The following is a 24,559-nucleotide window of genomic DNA, read 5'->3' as shown; positions in this document are numbered from 1 at the left end:
ACTTGCCATACTGTACTGTTTCCACTGTATCATAAGGGTATTTACGTAATCAAAATTCTTGGTTGCTTAAACGACAATTAAAGCGCGAAATGAAAATTGAAAGGCCAGTTTAGTGACTTCGCCCTTTTAAATCCGAGATGTTTATCCATTTTCTCCTCATTTTCCCGGCCTTTCTCAAACATCATCACCTTCACTGAATTGTTATTCCTTCAAACGAGAAATGGATCTGTAATCACTGCTTTCATAAATCTCCATGGCCCCCCTTTGGTCTGTTCTACTTTAAATCTCGTCTGTAACGGCTACTTCTCTCTCTAATCAACGGCAACTTTTAATGGTTTTTAGTGCTGCGACTGTTTATTCTCTGGTTTCAATTTGGCCTCATTAAGGAGCAAAGAGGAAAAATAGTTGGAGAAGGAGCAGAGGGAAAGAAAGGAAGGAAGGAAGGAAGGAAGGACGGACTAAGGAGAGATGGATTTCACTTCGTTTTTGACGTCGCTTACGACGTCTTTTCTGATATTTGTGGTTTTGATGCTTGTGTTCGCATGGCTCTCGAGAAAACCTGGTAACGCTGTTATTTACTACCCGAATCGTATACTCAAAGGGTTGGATCCATTGGAAGGGTCAGGGTCGAGGAGTCCATTTGCTTGGATTCGGGAAGCGTTGAACTCTACAGAAGCAGATGTTATTTCTTTGTCCGGCGTCGACACTGCTGTTTACTTCGTCTTCTTGACCTCCGGTGAGTGTGAGCCGCTCCTTTGCAAATTTGTGTTTTTTTTTTGGATCAATATTCTTCTGGGGTAATTTTTGCTTCTTCTTTTTTTGGGTTTTGGGAAACGGAGATTTCTGGGTTTATTTTAGTCTTTTACATTGTTTAGTTGCTTAGTTGGTTTTCCATAGATTTGTCTGATTTCTCTGTTTTAATTTTTCAATTCTTAGATTCTTAGTTGACATATTTATTGCTCTTTTTATTTTTATTTTTATCGAATTTCCGTTTCTGCCATGAATTTTCTCCTCCTCTATATTATTTTATCTTGTTAAGTATGTTTCATTTTGTACCTTTTTTTTTTGTTTGGGTAGTTTCCATTTTTTTTTTCCAGATGACTGGGTGGTTACTTGGATTAATTAATCTTTCTGGTACGGGTTTTTATTTATTTTTTGTTTTTGTTTCCAAGTCTTCTTTTAACTTTTAAGTACTTGGATAATTCCTCTTTCTGGAGTTGTTGTTTTTTCTCCTTCTGGAATTAGTGATTATTGTTATTTTTGGTTCTTCCGATGGTCTTTTTGATGGAGCACCTTTCTGGAGCGGGTTCCTCTTTTTTTTGAGGGGGGGGGGGGTTGGGGGCACTTTTTTCCCTGGAATTTTTGTTCCTATGCCTATAGGAACACTTGTGTGTGCCTGGGGAACCTTGAAGAAGAATAACCGTCTTTACCGGTCTCTGTGATTATAATCAGACTTTTGATCGAAAGGAGTTGAAAGCCAGAGTAATTTCTTCTTCTTTTATTTTATTTTAATTTTTTTTCTTCTCCTTTTTAGATTTTCATTTGTTTAATTTATGTGGCAGCACTGGCCATCTTGGTTTTATCTGGCCTCATGCTACTACCTCTTCTTCTGCCTGTCGCTGCAACTGAGCATGTGAAGGCAACCACAGATACCACCAGCAATGGGACCTTCAACAATCTTGACAAGCTATCCATGGGAAACATTGAAGTAAGCTAAATGAATTTCTCTGCCAGGTGTCATTTTCCCCATTGAGTTTATTGTCTCGGTCTGAGAACTAAGCAGCCAATTTACACCTAAATTGTTCGGAACACAGGACAGTTAGGATCTCTTGTGTGGAAGTTGGAACACATACTGGTACTTAATGTAATAATATTTCTCCCATACAATTTTGTTTATTTTAATTTCCCTTATGTGTTTCAGGAGAAGAGTCCAAGACTCTGGGTATACTTGATTGGAACTTACTGGGTTTCTTTTGTTACGTTTTATATCTTGTGGAAGGCATATAAACATGTTTCTGAACTGAGAGCTGCAGCTTTAATGTCTCCAGAAGTGAAACCTGAGCAATTTGCTGTTCTCGTCAGAGACATACCTCAGGTACATGGAGGCCAAAGTCGTAAAGAACAAATTGATTCGTATTTCAGAACAATCCATTCAGAAACATTTTACCGTTCATTGGTGGTCACAGATAACAAAGAGGTAGTATTTGTCATTTCTTTCAATGTTGTTAATTTCATCTATGCAGGTTGAATTTGGTTTCTGGTCTCAATGAAATTTTACTGATAATTAATAAAGGATTTGGGTAATTTTGGCCCATATACCAGAAGCAAATCTGTCACAAATGCCATGTGGCAGTTCTGTTAGAGCTCAACTTTAGAGGATATGGTGTCTATGTCACCATATATTCATCACTTAATTTTTGGACCAGTATGACGGCTTCACCTCCAACATGATGCTTAGAAAATTTAGTTCATTTTGGATTGTTCAATAAACCTGATGATTGAGAAAAGGTGAAACACCCCAGATATGGTGTTCTATTCGGTTGAGATGGTCACCAAAGTTGACAGGTTGGCTTTATAGAGGATTTCTCTTCTATCTAAGGGCTAGGGTGTTCAACAGCCACCACCTTGTGGCTATATGTGCTGGATTATTTCGGGGATTGATCTAGAAACACAATGTTGGTACAATTCCCACTGTCAATCACCGTTATACGTAAATGATCGTGCACCTTACCCTGGTCTGAAAATACTGTTACGGCACCAATCCTCTTCAGAGACTGTGTGCGGCCAAAAGTGGACGAAGAATGTAGCAAGGTTGATATCAAATAATGCAATCTGAATATCCAAAGGATTATGTATCTCAGATGCAAACATGTCCCGAATCAGTTAATAATTGCAACAGTTAGATATAGGGCTTGATAACAGTAAATGGGATCAACGAACAGAATAGAGAATCAACTGAAAGCGGTAGTTAGGACTTAATTAACAGATCATAGTAGATGCAGAATTTCAGATTCTGAGAAGCAGAATACTAGCTATGGGTTCAGATTTAAAATCAGAGATGCAGAATAACAGAATCCAGATCTGAAACTTGGAAGGAATATGAGAAGAAAACAAAACAGAAATTAGAAAATTCAGAAACAGAGCTGACATATTTCCTGCTAACAAAATGAAGAAGTTAGTAAACTAACCTGTGTTCAGAATCTGATAACAGAGATGCTCCTGCATCTGCAATTGGGAATAACCTGAACAGAGAAAAAGAGAAGAAATCTGTTAGCAACTAGGGTGCTGCAGGTGGAGAAACTGAGAAGAAAGACGAGAGGTTGCAGGAGAGAGAGAAGGGGACGATGAACAGTACTGTGTGGAGAGAGGAGAGGAGAAAAATCAGTTCTCAAACCAAACAATTTCTATTCATTTGCTATTACAAAACTTGTTTAAAAAAAAAGAACGAAAATTTAGTTTCCTATTTAAACGACTTTGATAGCTAGCTAATAGATAATTAAAAACAGAAATTGCAAGAAAACCCCTAAACTTATAAGAATTACAAATAAGCCCTAACTAATTATAAGAAAAACCCCAACTTAAAAAATACCTTTTTAATTTACACCCCATGAGTGTAGGACATAGCTGATGAGCTGTAATCTGTGTAATGCATGGGCTTTGATAGCTCCTAATAGATAATTAAAAACAGAAATTGCAAGAAAACCCCTAAACGTATAAGAATTACAAATGAGCCCTAACTAATTATAAGGAAAACCCCGACTTAAAAAATAACTTTTAATTTACACCCCATGGATGTTGGACTTAGCTGATGAGCTGTAATGAATGGGCTTTGGCTTTAACAGCCTATTATATTGATTCAGCCGGTCCATACCTCAAAGTTTCCCTTTGCGCTGTTTTTACCTGGAAAACAAAGGAGTCTAAATGGAAATTTAGAAGGTAAAAATTTACATATACAACAAAACTTTATCCCAACTATATGGGGTGGACTATATGGATCCTTGCCCTACAACAACAACATAGCCTTATCTCAACTAAATGGGGTCGACCACATGGATCCTTGCTCTCCAATCAGCTCTATTCGAAATCATACATTATACGAGGCCTAAGCTATGCATGTCTTTCCTCACTACTTCTCCTATGGTTAATCTAGGCTGCCCGTGGTTCATTTAGTCCCTTCAATCTGAATCAAATCACCCTTCCATATTGGAGCATCCTAAGGCCTCTTTTGAACATGACCATGCCACCTTAAACGACGCTCTCATAGCTTATCATGAATCAGGACTACGCCCAATTCAGCTCTAGTATGATCATTCCTTACTTTATCCTAACTAGTTTTGCCACACATCTATCTCAACATCTGCATCTCCGCTACACTTAGTTTACCTATATGACTCTTCTTAACTGCCCAACATTACCATACATCATAGCTGTCCGTTTCATAGTCTTATAAAATTTTCCTTTAAGCTTTAAAGGAGTATGCCGTTTACACAACACTCCGGATGCACTTCTCCACCTCATCTATCCTTCTGGGCAACATCATCCTCTATATCACCTTCTTTATTAATGATTGAGCCCAAATATCTAAAATAGCCACTTTGTGGGATCTCATTCTCAACAATATTCACCACCTCATTAACTGTCCTAGTATGGCTAAAGTTATAGACCATATATTCAATCTTTGTTCTACTTATCTTAAGACCTCTTGATTCCTGGGTTGTCGCCATAACTCCAACTTGGCATTAATCCATGCCTTCGTCTCATCCATGAGAACAATATCATCAGCAAAAAACATACACTAAGGAACTTCATCTTTCTTAAAGTTTCTTTTACCTTAGACACCCTAATTTTGCGTATATATCTATGCCATGTGGTAGAGGGTGGGCCTTGGTGCAACAGTAAGGTTGCTCCATTGTGACCAAGTGGTCACGGGTTTGAGTCTGGAAACATCCTCTCTGCAAAAGCAGGGGTAAGGCTGCATACATTATGACCCTCCTCAGACCCTAAGTGGCGGGGGCCTCGTGCATTTTTTTAAAAATCTATGCCATAAAGGGTGGGCCTTGGGTATGCCCTTTTTTTTTATCTATGCCAGGTGAAGTCAAAATGAGTAATGCAGACTTCTGGATCCTTTCCCTCCAATTATTTCTATTCGAGGTCATACTTGATACAAGGCCTAAACTATGCATGTCTTTCCTTACACTTGTCATAGGGTCATTTTAGGTCTGTCCTTGGCTCTTTTAGTTCCTTCAATCTGAATCAAATCTTTCCTCTATACTGGAGCATCTAAAGGCCTCCCTTGAACATGGCCATGCCACCTCAAACGACTTTCTTGTTCATGTATCGAAGCTACTCCCAAATCAGCTCTAATATGATCATTCCTTACTTTATTCTTCCTAGTTTTGCCATACATCCATTTCAACATCCTAATATCCGCTACATAGAGTTTATCTACATGATGCTTCTTAACTGCCCAACATTCCGCACCATACATCATAGCTGATCGTATCCTTCCTGTAATTTTATCAATGTTATGCTAGGGCATTACTTACGAGAATGTGCATAGCTACACTATGACCCGGGTGTAGTGAAAAGTGAGCAAGGGTTACCAAGGGCATCCCCCGTAAGTGATGCGACGCATTCGTGTCTCAGTCCGGTTGTGGTGATAAGTAGGCAAGGGTTCTTGCACCGTGGATGAGTACGGATAAAGAGGCTAATCCAAAAGCATAGGATTAGGTTAGAATGTTGGAACATTGGATCTTTAACAGTTAATAGTTTTAATTGATAAATGTTATGAGAAGGATTAACATAGCATGTATTAAAGAGACTAGATGGAAAGGTAAAAAGAAGCTAAGGAGTTGGACGGTTTAAATTTTGGTATATGGGGGGATAAAAGTAGTAGAAGTGAAGTGGGCATAGTAGTGGATAAATATTTAATGAATGATGTGTTAGATGCTAAAAGATTTGGAGATAGAATTTGTTAGAATGTTGGAGTTTTTTTTTTCTTATTAGTTCAAGCTGGAGCTTCTTTTTACTTATATGTATAATCCAGCTTGAGGGAGAGTGCTGGAATATGTAATGCAGAATACTGTGGGGGTATTCTGGTCCTTTTGGGCTTGCTTAGTTGTTAAGTTATTAGGATTAGATTGCTGCTCTTATTGAGTCACCTAGTTAGGGGTAGTTTTGTCTATTTATGTCCCTTTGTAATATTTCCCTCTATTATAAATATAGGGGCTTACCTATCAATGAAATCAAGCCATTCTATTCTCTCATTCTCTCTTTCTAACTCATGGTTACTTTAACATTGTATCGAGCCAACTCGATCTAGGTTAGAAAGAAGGAAAAAAACCTTTCTTTCTTCCATCACCTTCTCCTTCCTTTCTCTCTCTCTCGGTTTCTCCTTCTTCTGGTTTTAAGCTTCTCTTCCTTGTAAGAGGGCAGCACTAATGAGGAAAACCTAATCCAATGATTTAGTTGCTGCCCTCCCACAACCTACCTCTCTTTTTTACAAATTTCTAATCGAAAACTGTTGGAACCATCTCTGTGATTTGGAGTTTCCCAGAATTCTTTGGAGATCAGATTCCTATCACCTTGGAAGGCTGATCTTCCATTATTGGAGCTCCCTCTGCCTTCTTTTCCAACAGCTATCTACGTTATTCCATTGTTCTTTGTCCCTTTTTTTCTTCTCCAGCTTTCATTAACCATTCCAGTCTTGATACACTCAATCGATTTCACCTTTTCAGGGTTTTTCAAAACCCTGACTCCAATCGATACTAGGGTTACTATTCTCTATTCATGCTGATTTTTTGTGGGTTACTTTCCTCCATTACAAGGACCACTCGACCTCAGTATTGCACCTTTCCAAGTTTTTTTTGAAGACCCTACCCCAATCGATCTCTACTTTTTAGGGTTTTCCAAAACCCTGACACAAGTCGATTTTTGGGTTAGGGAGGTTTGCTGTTGCTGTGGTTTTTTGGAGGTGTTTCTACCATCAAGAGAGGCAATCTACTTCAACTATTCATGGCTTAAAGTACTTTTACCTACGATAGCTGCTGCCCTATTTTTTTCTGCACTTTTTGGTGTTTCTCCCTCTTGAAGATCAAGTCTTAAACACTACAAGAGATTGGTTGTTCATATTGGAGATCCATTCAAGCAGCTGAGGACAGCATCTATTACCAGAAATCACCACACTTGGACAAGTCATCATCAGTTTTTTTTTGAAGCCCCCTACCCTCCAATCGATCTCAAGTTTTAGGGTTTTTACAAAACCCTGACTATAATCGATCTAAGGGTTAGGGCCGTCCTCTCTTGCTGATTTTTTGAGCAGAGTTTTATCACCATCAGAGGAGTACTCCGCCCAAGGTTCAGCATCATTCATGGAGTTTTTTTGACAAATTTCAGGTTTCTTCCTTATGGTCAACTTCTACAACTATCAACGTATTTTTTTTCTAGTTTCCATGTGGCTGGATGCATTAATTACTATTGGATCTGCTGAGTTATTGTCTTCTATTTGCTGGTTCTATTGAGCTTTCATTCATACCTTGCTAGTTCTGTTGATTGGCCTCTGTAAGCATGACTAGTTAAGGTGTTATTGCTGCCTTTATGAGGACTACTGCTGCCATAGTCTTGAGACTGTGTTTGCCTAATATTGGAGATCGAATTTCTTTCGCCTTATTGAAGAATCGAATCTACTAATTTGGAGGTCAGTTTCTATTTAGGATTACAACAGTTGTTCCATGGTTATTGGTTGCAACTACGAATCTATTCAGTTGTGTGAAGCTTTTCTACAAGTTTATATTCAGCATACTTTGGGAGATTGCTCCAAGCATTATTGTTCTCTTATTCAGATGTGATCAAGGTTTTCGTGCAGTTTATTACATCAATTCTGTCCAGATATCTTCATCAGTTCTATTCAGCATACCGTACCGTACCGTACCGTATGACCATACCGTACCGTACCGTACCGTTTTTGCAACGGTGCGGTTTGATACGGTTTTACACGGGCGATTTCGGTTTCGGTATACGGTTACGGTTCCAGATTGACACCCTTAAGCATATGGGAGTTTATAGATTGGAGTTTTGCACACTGGTTCTTCCTTGTTTGAAGTTTGATCAAGCCTTGAAGATTGGAGCCTTTCCTTGCTTCAAATCAGATCTGTCTTCTTCTTTAGATCAGATCTAAATATTGGAGTTTGGTGTTTCTCCCCTGCAGGTGTATTGAAAATTTATGTGTTTTTTCTCCATGATTCTTTCTCTCACTGCCTTTTCACTTACCAATATCCCATACCATATCTTTGGCATTTACCCATAACCACTTTGGAAGTTTATGGTTTACTCTAACATGCTATTCCTTCCTTTTTCCATACCCATAGCACCTTTGGAGAATTTTGGAAGTTTATACTTTTGTACTATCTCTTACATCATCTTTGTTATTTTGTCCACGTGTACTACTATACGTGAGGGGGGGATTATGTACAATACACCTGCAGACATTGCAGAACGTAGAACTTGCATGAACATTGGTAAAAAACATAGAAGATCAGTTTTCTCCACCATTTCCATTGGGTATCCTTCATTATTAGGTTGAGTTTGTCGTAAGGGGGAGATTGAAGTTTTGCGTATTGAAGATATTTGGTTGTTGCCTGCCTATTTGAGGGTTTACAGTTGGGTTGATTCAGTTGTTTCCGTTGCCTGATTTAGTTTATTCCGTTGCTTGCTGCCCTAGTCTTTCACTTCAAGATTTTATGTCACTATGACAATCTGAGATTCATCACTAGACCACTATTGAAGATTGGTGAGAGCTTCGCTAATCAAGTCTACCCAGTTGTTTGAAGATCAATTATTTCAAGTTCTTGAAGGTTTATTTGGGAGCTTCAATCATCTGTCAAGCTGGACTCTATTGCGACTTTGTTTCTTCCCATTTTATTCAAGTTAGGTATTAGTGCCTTATATGCGCCAACTTGAGGGGGAGTGTTAGAATGATGGAGTTTTTTTCTTTCTTATTAATTCAAGCTGGAGCTTCTTTTTACTTATATGTATAATCCAGCTTGAGGGAGAGTGTTGGAATATGTAATCCAGAATAGGGGTATTATGGTCCTTTTGGGCTTGCTTAGTTGTTAAGTTATTATGATTAGATTGTTGCTCTTATTGAGTCAGCTAGTTAGGGGTATTTTTGTCTATTTTTGTCCCTTTGTAATATTTCCTTCTATTATAAATAGAGGGACTTACCTATCAATGAAATCAAACCGTTCTATTCTCTCATTCTCTCTTTCTAACTCCCGATTTTGCTAACAAAATTATATCATCCATTAGGCTTGTGGTGGAGAAGCCGACCCCATTAAGTTGGGATAAGGCTGAGTTTGTTGTTATAAGCTTGTGTTGGAGAAAGAGGTTGTCAATATAATTAGCGCTTACACACCCGAAGTAGGATTGGATGAAAGTAGTAAGTTACAATTTTGGGAACACATGGATGATTAGTGCAAGGTTTTAGTCAAGGAGAAAAGATTATTATAGGGGTTATCTGAATGGACATGCTGGGAGAGATCGTAGAGGCTATGAAGGTGTACATGGAGAATATGGTTTTGGAGGGAGGAATGAGGAGGAGATCTCAGTTTTAGATTTTGCTGTGGGTTATTATTTATCCATTGTAAACACTTACTTCAAAAAGAGAGAGGAACATTTAGTTATTTTCAAAAGTAGGCAAAATAGTAGCCAAATAGATTTCTTTCTAACTAAAAGATCCGATAGGTTGTTATGTAAGGACTGTAAGGTTATACCAGAGGAGAGCCTAACCACATTACATAGATTACTGGTCATTGATATGTGCTTCATTATGCAGAATCGTAATAAAGTTGAGCTTATTTGCCCTAAGAGAAGGTGGTAGAGCTTTAAATGAGATACATTGAAAAGCTTTATGGATAATGGAAATAAAAAGAAATTTGCAGTACGGTAATAGACTCATAGTGGGGTTGCTTTATTTTCTTCCTAAATTATTAGAGAGTTGATTTTCCCAAAGAAGAAAGAAGAAAGATTGTACTGTACCACTGCTTCTGACTGTTACTCATTATACATTTACTGTTCTCATTTGATTTTCCCTCATCTAAACTGTCAGTGCCCTCCTGAATTACCGCTTCTGAGTTAATTAATGATTTTTTTTTCTTTTTAGTCTTGTCAGTGGTCCATCTCAGCATCTGAATCTTTGATAAACTCATCATTTGATTTTCTCTCATCTAAACTGTCGGTGCCCTCCTGAATTCACGCTTCTGAGTTAATTAATGATTTTTTTCTGTTTAGTCTTGCCACTTGTCCATCTCAGCATCTGAATCTTTGATAAACTCATTTTATAGTATGTGGGTTTTCTTGGTTGCGAAACATTTGCCTCAACCTTTTCATTGAAGACAAATTGTAATATACTGCTTCTTCCGACTATTTTTCAGTGTACATGACTGTTCTTATTCAATCTTCCTCATCTCACCATTCAGAGCCACCCATATGCATTATGATTCTATTCCTTTCCAGTGTTTCCACTGTCATTTTAGCATCTGCCTTTTTTTTATACTAATTTTATGTATATGTTGTTTCTTAGTTGCTGAACATTCTCCTCAAAGCTGTAAGTATGAAACATTTACTCCGTAATCAGCTGAGGAATTTGGTTGTCAATAATTTTTTTTCATAAATTGCTATACAAGAGGCATGGCAATGATCCTTGAAAGGCAAAGAATAGAATGGTAAGTGGACTGAAAGTATATAGTTAGGAAGATTATTCCCAGGGGGTATGAGAGAAAAATGTTCAGTTAGATTTATATCATGCGAGTGTTGGTTCCATACAGTATAAACAGTGATACACTGATACGATCACGGGAACCAGAAAAAATATAATAAGGGTTTGGAGAACATCAATGGAGAGAAGTAGAAAGAGAGAGATGACAGTTGTCTTGTTTGGTTGGCTTTAGTCTGATATGTATTTCTGGATCAAGGTCTGGCTGTTCATCGAAGGTACTTATGTAGATCCCTAGGTGATTCTTTGACAGCACACTTTCATGTGGTGCTCAAAGGTTGCTCAATTGCCATTGCAATATTGTCCTTTGAATCTTTTTGCAGCACTTGCTATGTTTTCTCTCTAACCATCCACAAATATGTTGCATGTTAAATGGCTGGCTTAGATGTCGAATTCTGTTAATGGGTCCATAATACAACAGTTGCTTTATTGTGTTTCAATTGAAACTGATTTATCTGTAGAGTTTAATTTATAAGCACTTAAAAAATTACTGACAACCGTTGCTTTATTGTGTTTCAATTGAAACTTTATCTGTAGAGTTTAATGTATAAAGCACTTAAAAAATTTACTGACAACTGATCCTCAGGCCAACAAAATTTGGGAAGAGTTGGAAGGATACAGAAAGAAGCTTGCCCGTGCTGAAGCCGTTTTTGCAGCCTCAAAAACATTAGGAACACCAGAAGGAACAAGACCGACAAATGGAGTTGGCTTCCTTGGTCTTATTGGCAAAAAAGTGGACACAATAGATTACTGCAATGAGAAGATTAATGAACTGATTCCGAAACTAGAATCTAAACAGAAGACCACCATTAGAGAGAAGCAGCAAGCAGCGGCTATTGTCTTCTTCAACAACAGGCTGGCTGCAGCTTCTGCAGCTCAGGCTGTTCATGCCCAGATGCCCGACTCATGGACAGTTACAGAAGCTCCAGAACCGCGTCAAATAATATGGAGTAATCTTACAATTAAGTTTTATGAGAGAAAGATACGTCAAAGTATTGTTTATGTGGTTGTCGCTTTGACCATATTTTTCTACATGATTCCAATTGGGTTAATCTCTGCATTCACAACTCTGGAGAACCTAGAGAGGTTACTTCCATTCTTGAAGCCTATTGTCGAGCTGAATGTGATCAAGACGGTATTGGAAGCTTATCTACCTCAGATTGCACTAATTGTGTTTCTGGCTTTGTTGCCAAAGTTTCTTATGATGCTCTCGAAGGCTGAAGGAATCCCTTCTGTGGCTCATGCTGTGAGAGCCACCTCAGGGAAGTATTTCTATTTCACAGTGTTAAATGTTTTTATTGGAGTTACTGTAGGTGGGACCTTATTCAGTACGTTCAAGGACATAGAGAAACATCCAAACACAATTATAACTGTTCTGGGTACCGGTCTTCCTGCTAATGCGACCTTCTTTCTGACCTTTGTGGCATTGCAGTAAGTTTTCTAGTTTCGATTTGTCTCCCCCCCCCCCCCCCCCCATACACACACACACTCATTCTTTCTAAATGTTTTACTGAGACAGACTTTAGATATTCTAATATTTGTCAGGTGTTTCAAATTTCCAAGGTTATGCACAGAATGCAATTTTCATGAATTCTGTTCTTTCATTATAACTTCTAACAAGCATTAATTTTGGGTTGCTTCAACCATGATAAAATATCATTTCATTCTAGGTAAAGCATTTGACGGTAGCAAGAGATGACACACATGCAAAGGTTTAGATTTGCCCTTTGATTTGACCACCTGGTACATTCCCTGCCAAAGTATCAAACCAATAAAATTCAACAAATCCAATACATCTGTTAGATTTTACCAGAAAAAAATTGAACTGATAAGTGACAAGAAATCTATTGTTATCCAATCGTACAATTCTTCCTGGTGGTGAATATTCCTAGATGTGTCCTTTGCATGTGTGGATTGTGCTTTAGATTTTTTTATATATTTTTTTCATTTGAAAAAATGTTAATGCTACACCTATGGCTAGCAGGTGGGTAGGAAGATCCAAACACATGAGTGGAGTGTTTGATCTTGTTAACTTTAAGACTACAGCTATGGGTCCTAGACAGATCTCAATTATGCTTATTGTTTTGAAGAAACCAAACTTTTCCAATACAATCCACGACAATAATATTTTGGGGAGTTATCTTCAAACCTTAATGGAACTTATCCATACTATATATTGTGGTATTTTTTTTTGACAGTGGGGGGGGGGGTGTATGAGCATGGTTCGAGTTCTCGGTTTCAGACCTGGTTTCGGCCAGGCAGAAAACCGAGTTGGGCCGAGATCGATCTTGGCGAGTTGATGTTTTTTTTGGGGGTTGAACTCTGTGATTGGTTTCGGTGAGTTTTTGACCTAGTTTGGTCATGAAACTTGGTATATTACCTATTTTGGGCCATTTAAACACAATGACACTATCAGATTTCGAAAAATCAAAGTCCAAATAGGAGTTTGATTTCGGACTCTAGGTTTGTGGGCTACGACGTACACCGTCTCTAATATGTCCTATTCTACACATAATTTAGTAGTAAAGCATACAATTAATGTAAAACAACTTAAATAAGCATTAGGAATGTAAAATGTAAAATACATCAATCTTATCTCAACTCTATCTCGCAAACGAGTGCCGTGCTGGATCAAAACCTTGAGACCGCCTTAGCTAGTTCCATGCGTACTGATGTGGATAAATATATGTCGGAAGAGGGGCGTGTGCATTCAGAGTCACCTCAAACTTTTAAGACTTAGGCTGGCCAGGTTGATGAAGAACACAAGTAAGATGGGTCGCCATCTGATGATGATGGTGGTGGTGGTTATTATGATGATCGTCGTAAGCACGGGCAGTACCAGTACGAGCAAGAGACGGAGCAGGAGCCGGTGTGTTTCACAAGTGAGACTCAGTTTACTCATGCCACACAGGAACAGGACCATGGTGCTCACACACGTTCCAGTATTACGCACACGAGACAACCGCGTCGCACACAGTCACAAGCTCAGGTTGAGGACGAGGAGTTAGACCTGACCTTTTTCACCAAGGACCAAGGAAAAAAAAACCAAGCAAATGACCCCTCCCCCCCAAAAAAAAAAAAAAAAAAAAAAACTCATGTCCCTTTGTCATACTTTTTTTTCTTCTCTTCGTACGACACTTTCCTTTACTTTTTGTTTCTTTCTCCTTATTCTTCTTCCTCTCTTCTCTCCTTCAGATAAATCCTTTTCCCCTCTTCTTGTGCTGTGCTCAATCTTCTTTTCCCCCTTTTTTTCTTCCTCTCTTCTCTCCTTCACGTATGCGGAATCATACCTCAAAATCGTACCTCGGAATGATTCAATGTTTCTCCCTATCTAATTTTCACTGGTATGTAAATGGAAAACAATCTATGCACTTTTATAATGGAAAGCTAACCTGCAATTGTACCTCCTGCTTACCTTGCGCATAACCCGTTCCCTAGAACCTCCGGCAATTTGTCGAACCTCGCTCTGATGCCACTTGTTGGGAACGAATGCGCGACCACAAAGAAGAAACCAAGAAAACAATCTCACACAACACTAGGAATGTGTAGTTAAGCATGAATGCCTACATCCACCTGAAAAAAACTAGAAATTTTTTACTAAGCTAGAAAAACACTTCTCACAATGTGATCTCTCTTGTCTAGGGTTTTTCCCATAGAGGCAATATATAGGAAACTCTAATCCCCACACAATAACAATTTCACCCCTGTACAATTAATGGATCTAAAACCGATCCAAATATATATACGAGTACAATTTTAATTATGTAACCACTATAGAATACAAGAGATACAAACCCAATATTTTGTTCTGCAGCTCTTGTTCACATGCAACTGTATAGCTTGTAGGAACACATCCAATATTTTCTCACTGTCTGAAGTCATATCCTTTGGTATGTTATTTCTCATTTTGGAGTCACCATATTATTGTTGTGCTGGTGTTATCAAAACACTTGACTAGGGACTTCTTATATTCTCCAAATATTTGATCACTGATTGAGGCAACCTTCTTTCTTTCAGTTAGAATTTCATTCTTCCTAGTCTTTTAGCACTTTCCATTTCAGCATCTGCTTGTCAACTTTTATTCTTTGGATGTGCTCTTTCATGATTGCCCTACTGTTTTCACCCTAAAGCATGGCTAACAACTTCTAGTCTTCTAAAAGTACATTCCACTTCCTTTTTTTCTTAATTATTTTTGGATACATTTTCCCTAAAATTTTAGAATTATATATGCGGAAGTGGTTAGCAGGTCCATAATTTTTGCCAGCGTAGAGGAAATGATGTCTGCAACGTGGAACCATAGGTGGCACCCAAAAAACACATTTGTATGCCCCACTGTCCTTGTCTTTGAAATTTGCAGTCTGAAGCACTTTACCCATGGCAAAAGTAAACCTTCTTTTCTTCTCCTTTTATGTGGTTGAATTTTGACTTAACCATAAAACATGAGAATTCACTGAAAATGCGAGGGGAAGAGTCAATTACATGGTTGGCCTTAAGATTGAGGTGGGGCCTGAAATTTGGGATTTAAATTGCAGACGGATGATCCTCTATGTAATGTTCTTGATTGGTCAATCTAGCAATCCAATCAAGCTGCCTGGGCCTTTGTCCTTGAGGCATATAGAAGCCTGATTTTTGTACTTGAAACCAGCTGGACAGGTTCCTTGTCATTAAGCGAGTGTATTAATTTCATGAATGTCTCAGGTTCTTTGTTGGCTATGGGCTTGAGCTTTCGCGGCTAGTACCTCTGATCATTTACCATTTAAAGAGGAAGTATCTCTGTAAAAGTGAAGCTGAGGTGAAAGAAGCCTGGGCTCCTGGGGATTTTGGTTATGCTACAACGGTTCCAAATGATATGCTAATCATCACAGTTGTCCTCTGTTACTCTGTTATAGCTCCTATCATCATTCCATTTGGCGTGGTTTACTTTGGCATTGGATGGCTTGTTCTTCGAAATCAGGTTTGTCAAGTTACTGTTTACACATATAGCATGTGTGCTAATCCTGAACTCTGCTGTCAAGAACCCTCAGAGCAACTTGGATGGAGTTCTATTTTAAGTTTTTAAAATGTTTTTATCTGAATCCACATGGAGCCCACATAGCATGTATGCTAAGGGCTTATAGGAGATAACTTTTGATGGACCCTTCCTAGGAGGTTTCCCAGGCTAACGTAAAAGGCTAAAACCTAATAATCTACTCGTTTGGTTTGAATATTGGGTGGATAGGACATGTATGATTTTCGCTTCTTTTGTTGATCTGGATAATTTCCCCAAAGAACTTTCATTCTTACAGTTGACATTTCTTTCTTACAGGCCCTAAAAGTGTATGTTCCATCATATGAGAGCTATGGGCGCATGTGGCCCCACATGCATTCACGTATTCTTGCTGCTCTGATTATCTACCAAATTACAATGCTTGGCTACTTTGGACTGAAGAAATTCCCCTTCACAGTTCTCTTGATACCCCTTATCATACTTTCTTTTCTCTTCACTTATATATGTTCCAAGAAGTTTTATCGATCATTCGAAGCCACCCCTCTTGAGGTTGCCTACCGGGAAGTGAAGGAGATCCCCAACTTGGAATCCATCTTCAGATCATTCATCCCACCAAGTTTGAGATCGGAAAAGTTTGATGATGGTGATCAGTTCGAGGATGCTCTTTCTCAATTTTCAAGAACAGGATCATCCATTTGATGTAAATACAAGACAAATATGTATGTCCACAGAATATCATTTTCCTTTTTTTTTTTGTACTTAGATCATGGAACCTCAATTGGCCTGCTGGGTTTTGTTGGCGATGAACTCTAGGAACCATTTCTTTAGATCTTTGTAATCTATGTATGTTCAATCCAGATAGTGTGAGAACTTTCTGTTTGTTTCTACTTGGAGTGTAAGATTTTCCTTGTTGCTGCCATGGAAGGTAAATTTGCAGCTGATTAATACTATTAGTTTTTTTCCCCCCTTTTGTGTTAACCATAGGTTTTCTTGTATCTCTCTTGCTACTCACCTCAATTTGAAGCACAATACCCTTGTCTTCTAAGGTGATTCTTGGGTTTTCAGGACTTCTATGGACTTGCACAAATTATGAGAACTCTTTTTTTTCCCCAACCAATAGAACTTCAATATTTCAAAGTCACCAACCAGCACTATCTTTCACCTAAATTGTTGCATTTTCTTTCACTATTTCATCATATATTATTAATCCCTAGAGTGGTATCGGGTCCAGACTCCAGCTGCACACCCCAAAAGAGGGGCTCTTTTAAGTCTGTGACATGCTACTTATGTATAACAGAGGTTGGCTGCTGCATTCAAGTTAAGATTTCTGGTACGATTCTGTTGGATGAATTGAGTTACGGGATCACTAGTAGATTATGGCAGTTCATATTCTGGGTCATTTTTGGGGGTCAAGTTACATATGAGAGAGGCTATCCAACAATCTAGAGCGGAGGTCAAGCGCAGGGGAAGTTCTTTCACCATTTCCGGTTCGATGGTTGTGATGAGGCAAGGGTTTGCTGATTTCTTTTCTAACCAATCACTATTGGAATGTACCGGTGCCCTACCTTGTGCACTGAGGCTCTGGAGTTTGCTGGTTCAAAGTAAGAAATTCTTCATCTGCCCACCAGCAGCAGAGGGGTTTGATTCTTGTTATACACAATGTGGCGAAAAAGACTGAAAAAGGAGAGATGCTTTGCCTGCATTAAGATTTAAAACGTGTTATCTACTTCCAAGAAATGTTTGGAACACTATGATCGCTTTGAGTTCTGTCCCAGATTGTAACTCCAAGAGGGTAGCTCAGTTGGGGACTACATATTAAAAATAAAAAATTGATTTTGGAGTCGGGAATCCAGGTAAAAAATCTTGCTTGAATACTAAATCTCAAGGCTGTCTGGTTGCAAGAAGAGGGGGGGGGGGGTTTGGAATTAATTTAAAAAAGAGTGAAATTATTTGAAATCATGATTATAACTGACTTGAAATTTTACCCAATATACTAATTAAACATTTCTAAATGGATCCTTTATTTTCTTATTTAAATCCAAGAAATTTTGTTAGAAAAGAAAAGTTTTTGAGTTACTTATACAATCATTGTTGTTTTAACCAAGGAAAAAAAAAAAATTTAATTAATTCGGTAATGATCAAATTAGGTTCCAATGTATTCTTGTTTTAATTTCATTTCCCTTTCCTTCACTTCACTTCCAACATGATGAAGTCACAGAGCCTAAGGTTGCTTGGAACAATGAGAAAATTCAGGAAAACTAAACATGAAATCTCGGATTTAGAAGATAAAACGGTTTAAGCCAAAAATATAGTTTATAAAAAAATTAAAAAATTTTGAAACCTAAACTGAAGAAAGATAATTTTAGAAACAGGAACAAATGATGAAGGAAAAGGAATGGTTTAGCCATAGGTCATTATGCAAAATGCCTAGGGTTCTGCCATGCTAGTTTGTCCAGCATGTAAATCAGTACAATAGACAATAAATATATGACTTATTTGTTGTGGAGTAGTTGCAGTAATATATGGCCGATATATCCTTTTGTATTGGTTGGTGTGGAAATGCACAGCACCACTGATTGATGTAGAAATGCACAACACCGAAGTATATCTCTTGTTGTGTTGAAAAAATTGATAGTTGAGTTGAATCTTATCCGAACAATACTCTTCTTGAGGTCTTTAAATGCCCTAAAATGTGTAAACTGGGTTGGTAATGCGTTTATACCTCCAAGATAAAACAACTCCCTAATCACATAAGATGCATCTCAATGTGAATACACAGGGAGCCCAAAAGCTATACTCTCTATACTGATTTGGATACTGCTATAAGGAGACTCAAAATACTAATACGCATACACTGATACAGAAGCATTTGAACACTTAGAATGAAGACAAACATAATTCAAGAGTTTTGAAAGACACACTTAGAATGAAGAAAGAGTTTTGAGTATGAAAACAGTAAAGAATGCACAAACAATATATGTTGTTCAAAATCTGCCAAATTTCAGACATTCTATTGCACACACACACACACACCCGAACCCGAACTTGACCCCGACCTCGGCCTGGCTCATGCCTACGCGTGTGTGGAAGGCATCCCGGACATCTCCAAGGAGGGATACTTTCCTTTTGAACCCGCATCCCTTATTAGTTCCATTAATGCTTATAAGATCGTTGTCACTCTTGTTTGTGAGCAATGTGGGACTAAAAAAAGTTCCCTTGGTTCTCTTGCTTTTGCCCCTTAATTACTTTGGTTAATTTAACAACTCTACTAATCCACTCACAAGAAAAAAAAGGGGAAATGAAAAGAATGATTTTGAATTTTACAACCACATAAAATCCAACAATTCTTCCACAAAATTCAAAATAATGATAGAACAAGACATATAATGAGTATATTAAACATAATAGGATACATCACTGCAGATGTCTTTTAGACTTAAACCTATACTTGGTTTGATGAACTACTCTCGAGTTTGGGTGAAGTCGGACCTCTTGAACTGGACCTTTATCTGCGTAATGAGGCTTGGGCCACACGATCATGTGTGCACAATGGAGCCAGTGCACACATGGCCGTTCGCGTAGCACTATGCGCTCGATTGAATAAAAATCCCTTGAATCTTTCCTCATTTGTACAGCCGACTAGCTCACCATCTATGTCCTATCAATTGATCTTCAAGACATCCCTTTTATAACAATGAATATTTTCTATTGGCCTTGTCTCCTATCTTGGTTTCATGGATATTTAAAAAGTTTGCATTTAAAACTATCATCGGTAGGTGGCCTCACCTCTTTACATCCGCTTACGTCAGTCTATAGTGTGTACCATAGTTAACACATCCCTACATTTCATGAGATCCGGCTTGATTAAGAGTTTATGCTCAATAATTCTTTCATTATGATGACATTACTTTCCCATCTAACAAGAATGAGCAAACATCTATTTGTACTAGACAGATCATCCAGTGATTTCATTTTTACCATTTGATCCTAATTCATGAATATTCCTCTTAACATAGGTTGGGTGTCAATCCATCACATGACTTATGACACAAACCTTAAGCTCATTCCTTTAGATGATTCATTGATAATCTTTGTAGGCATAAGTTTTGTGAACATATCCACTAGATTGCTTTCTGATTTCACAGAGTTGATAGCTATCGTCTTTTCATTTGTATATTGCCATACAAGATTACATTTTAAATGGCAGTGCCTCCTTTTTTCCATTGTATTCTCTACTTTTAACTTTTGCTATCGTTGCCTGACTATCATAGTGACATGATATAGAAGGCAGCAATTTTGGCCACAATGAAATATTTGTCATCAAATTTCTGAACCATTCAGCTTCAGTTCCTGCTTTTTCAAAGCTACAAATTCTACTTCCATGATAGATCCTATACCACAATTGTTTTACTGATTTTCAAAAAATTGCTCCGCCACCTAGTGTGAATATATATCCACTACTTGTTAATGATTTCCCTATATCTAAAATCCAATTAGCATCACAATAACCTTCTGACACCGTCACGATACTGCTATAATGAAGATCGACCATAATTTATCGTATCCTTCAGATATCTCTTAGTAACCTGTCAATGGCACACCAATGCTCTGTACATGGATTGTGAATATATTGACTCAAAACATCTAAAGTGACATCAGGCTTGGTACAATTAATTAAATATAAAACAAAACCAATGATCTAGAAATAAAATTTTTCTTCTCCAATTCTTTTTGGAAGAAGGTGATTCCGTCTCCGTGAGAACGGACAGAGAACTGATTTGCTGTTTGATGGGAAGAATTGATTGCTTGAAGGGCTAAGACCACATAGAGGCATCATGACCGAGAGTTTAAAGGTAACCCGTCTCCACCTCCCTCCATTATTGGTTCTTGAATGATCATCCCTAACGATAGGACGATCCTGCCTCAGTTTCTTACAAGACAAAACTCGGTGTTACTAAGTTTGAGTTTAATTAATTTTAAAATTTTAAAATCATAAAGTATAAAGAAAAAAAGAAAATCATTTCCTTCAATAGAAGGGGAGAAAGAATGAATAGAAAAATACAAAATCTTTAAATAATTTTTTTTTTCTTATAAGAATCTTTGAATAATTCTATATATATATATATATATATATATATATATTTTTTTTTTAGGGTTAAGAAAATCTTCGAACAACTCAAGGTTATTAAAAATACAGGTGAAAATGTGCAATGCAAGATGTACCATAATATAGAATCAAGGCAGAAAATTTCATACTTGACCAAGACATGTTATCCTCTTCCCATTCAACTAGTAATATTTTTTCATTTATCGCTCCTAAGGATTCAAGGGTTGAGCTGGGCATGGGCTGTCTTTAATGATATCTCCAATTACATCTTCACCTACATACCCTCCCAATTTAAAAATAAAAAAACCCTTCACCCCCACACACTACTGTCCATTGTATGCGTTAAGTATCTTAAAGAATACTTCATTGTTCATAACGAACTAATGAACTATGCTCTACATCGAGTTGACTTTATTTCCTTGCGTGAGTGCTCGTTCATGTTGATGATTCTAACTAAATATAACTAATAACTCCTATAACCTCTCCAAAGTCACTTTGGCCGGCCAATCTTCCAAAATTTGCGAAAAATAAATACTTAATGGGAAAAAGAACGCAAACCGGTGCTGTGCTTAGGAATGTTCCTGTGCCTAGACACAGTCCAATGCGAAAAGACTGGCGTTAGCTGTCCGTTGAAAAGGCAGAAAGGATCAGGGGTAACATCGGTCTTTTCGTGCTGGCTATATCTGGACACAGGTACACACCCAGACATAACACCGGTTAGCATTCTTTCTCCCATACTTAATATTGAGATGGAATTGAATAGACGATGATGCTCTGAAATTATTTATTAAAGGGATTATTGACATCCCTTTTCCCTCAAGGTATCAAATAATTTATAATCTTATTGATGTATCCAATGCCAAGATGCATTATAATATTTTTCTTCATTCTTTCAAGAAACAGGGAAAAAAATAAGATAATAATAAACAATTCCTATGTGTCATTGCGTAGTAAATACCTTAGTTCAGTTGAAGGTATGTCTTCAGGGTCTCTCCTAGGCCTAACCCATTTCCCATAAGAGTTAAGAACTAATCCTTTGTTGAGAGATTGAGACCAGCACTTGGGTATTTTTAGCTCATCCACCAACATTCCACAATATTTGTTCACCAATGCCAAGTCCCTCCGACTGTCTGACCGGAATTCCGAAGTGCTACTTCGAAAACCATCTACAAGATGGAGATATGTCTCTAAGCTATGGAACCCTATCAAATCGAATCCCTTCTTTAAGTAAGGCGACACTTGAACATCAAGTTTCAATTCAGTTCCGACATGGGTATATTGCCATCCTGGTATCCCAGGCATCAGAGGGACTTTATCTTGCTTTACTACAACGCGTAATGTCTTTACTCCCATTTCGCGAAGCTTCTCTTTAAAGGCGTTGTTACCGACTTTTGGTCCTCCGAAGGAGATGACACAGATAGGAAGATCAGGAATGGCTTTGGCAGCTTCATAAGCATTGAGGAGAGCTAAGGCACCACCTAAACTATGGCCAGTGATGGTGAGACTCACTTCTTGATCACCTCTTGTTTTATAGAGGCTAACTAGTCTAGTTACTTGTTTCATCACTTGCTCTGAGGCACTTGACTTGTTGTAACTAGTGGACTCCCTCTTAGATGTGTAAATGTCATGGAAGCCATGCTCAACCTTCACATCTCCATCTTCAATTGGTATCAAATCCAATTCAAGATCTTTATACCATTCACAGGCTGAAATGGTCCCACGCCAAGCCACGACAATGTCACGTCTTCCAATCCTATGTGACTCGTCATCATTGCTAAAACCCACAAACCCCATCCAATTGGAATCCTTGCTCCATGTGTCCGTCAGGTGGGTCCATTCGAGCCATCGGGGCACATCAATGTGTGACATGGCATAGATGTACTTGTTTACTATGTACCCATTCTTAGTAAGCCTTAATTTGTCGAAAATCTTTCGACGATTGTACATGCAACTCCCACAATACTCCGATAAGGAATCGAAGTCGAAAGCATCGTATGTGGCTTGAGCAAATTCACCATATTTGATGATCTCTCGTCGGAGCCAAGGGTGTAGAGGGTCTAGAAGATTATTCCAATCCGACGAACCATGAATTTCGCGCCATCTTGAAGATGTATCTTCCTTTGGTGATTCTGGATTCGTTTGATTGTAACTTTGTAGGGAATTCAAATCCATGCAAGGATGGTTAGGGATCTCTATGTGGAGCTGGAGGAGGCTGGAGAGTGAAGATTGATGCATATGGGGCTCAAGCACTGTGACCTTCTGATGGACATGAATTGCAAGACATCGATTCAAAGGGGAATCAAAGGAGGCTTCATAAGTATACAACGGAAGAGAGAGGAATAGGGGAATGGATTTAGGCTGTTTTTGAAACCTCTGGAGAAGTTAGGAAGGGAGCTTGGAGAGAAGAGTTATGAGAGGATGAAAGATTTATATAAGGTGGAAGGGGTTTGAACTTCAAGTTGTCATTTTCTATCCTGCAACTCAGTTAATAAAAAATAAAATAAAAATTTAAAAATAATAAAGAAAAAATAAAGAAAGACCAAGACATTGTAAGGTCAAGACTACTTTGTATACGTTTGTATGGTGGAGGATCTACTGATGAAGGTATGTAGCAGGACATGCGTGCGAATCACTAAGCTAAAACACATTAAAGCATTCAATATAGCCTATATTTTATGGGGGGAAAAAACTGAAGTTGCCAACTGGTTAGGCAATTTGGGTCCAAAACCCATTTGCTAGTGGCCCAAACCTCGGAAAAATAAAACTACATTCATCAAAACTGGCCCAACCAAACTCATTGTCCAGTTTGCTTTTGGTTTTGATTTTAGAAGAACTCTTGGTTTGATTTGGTTTCATTCCGACAAAAATCTATATTTTTCAATAAATTTTTTACAACTACCATTCTAAAAACTTTGATATCTATTATTATCCCCCTAAAAACTTTTAAATAACTATTATCCTCTCCTGTTGCATGCTAATAACTAACTGACCCCACCGCTACATTTTCATAACGGAGAGAATTAGTCGTGACAGTGTGCCGTTATCACGAATTTTCTAAGACCAAAATGCCCTTTCGAGGTGGTAATTGTAAAATAACCCCCACCCCATCACCGTCCCTTGTCCTTCTCGTCTTTCTTCTCCTTCTTCTTCTTCCTCCTCAGTAACCCCAAACCTTGTTTTCTCCAAGAAAAAATGAAATGGAAAAATTAGAAAGGGAACGCAATGGACCGGTCAATGCTGAAATGCATGAAGTCCCAGTGAATTCCATCTGTGCCGGGCGAAATTAGTCGGGTTTCTGATCAAAATAGCCGTGATTATGTGCTGTTATTCCTTTGCCGGCGAAGTTTTGCAGTAAAACAAAAAATAAAGTACGTGCGAGGCGTTTCCCCTTCAAGTCTCCAGCTGCAATAGATACAGTAAGCTGTGGTCAACTGGCCATGTCGCCTTTGTTATGAACGCCTTCATCCTGATGGAATTAAAAATCTAAAAAAAATAATTAGAAGCTGAATCGAGTTGGAGCGATGGGGGTTGGAACAGGGGAATTTTTTTTATCGGGAATTTCAAGTAATCAATCTTAGAAAAAGAGCAGAGATCTTCATTTCTGTTAATAGTTTTACAATGGATCCAAACTCGAACCTTGCCTATTACATTGTATTTATCTCTGAATCTCTGATGGTGTATCTCGCACCGGTCC

At 38.1% G+C, this 24,559-nt stretch overlaps 2 protein-coding genes across 2 annotated transcripts; one reads left to right on the top strand and one right to left on the bottom strand.

Annotated features, from left to right (window-relative positions):
- Positions 1 to 468: 468 nt before the first annotated feature.
- Positions 469 to 16,703, top strand: LOC122639702 (CSC1-like protein ERD4). Its single transcript, XM_043832611.1, has 6 exons — positions 469 to 736; positions 1,563 to 1,708; positions 1,922 to 2,197; positions 11,358 to 12,202; positions 15,470 to 15,725; positions 16,077 to 16,703. Exons 1-6 carry the CDS (start codon positions 469 to 471, stop codon positions 16,455 to 16,457), a joined length of 2,172 nt encoding a protein of 723 aa, XP_043688546.1. The 3' UTR covers positions 16,458 to 16,703.
- A 5,095-nt stretch (positions 16,704 to 21,798) lies between these two features.
- LOC122639020 (phospholipase A1-Igamma3, chloroplastic-like) lies at positions 21,799 to 23,037 on the bottom strand. Its single transcript, XM_043831856.1, has one exon. The coding sequence runs from the start codon at positions 23,035 to 23,037 to the stop codon at positions 21,799 to 21,801; it is 1,239 nt and encodes a 412-aa protein (XP_043687791.1).
- Positions 23,038 to 24,559: the final 1,522 nt, after the last annotated feature.

The sequence above is a fragment of the Telopea speciosissima genome, chromosome 9 (assembly GCF_018873765.1).
Source record: "Telopea speciosissima isolate NSW1024214 ecotype Mountain lineage chromosome 9, Tspe_v1, whole genome shotgun sequence".
Classification (NCBI taxonomy): domain Eukaryota; kingdom Viridiplantae; phylum Streptophyta; class Magnoliopsida; order Proteales; family Proteaceae; genus Telopea; species Telopea speciosissima.
This window is presented reverse-complemented; position numbering and strand designations above follow the sequence as displayed.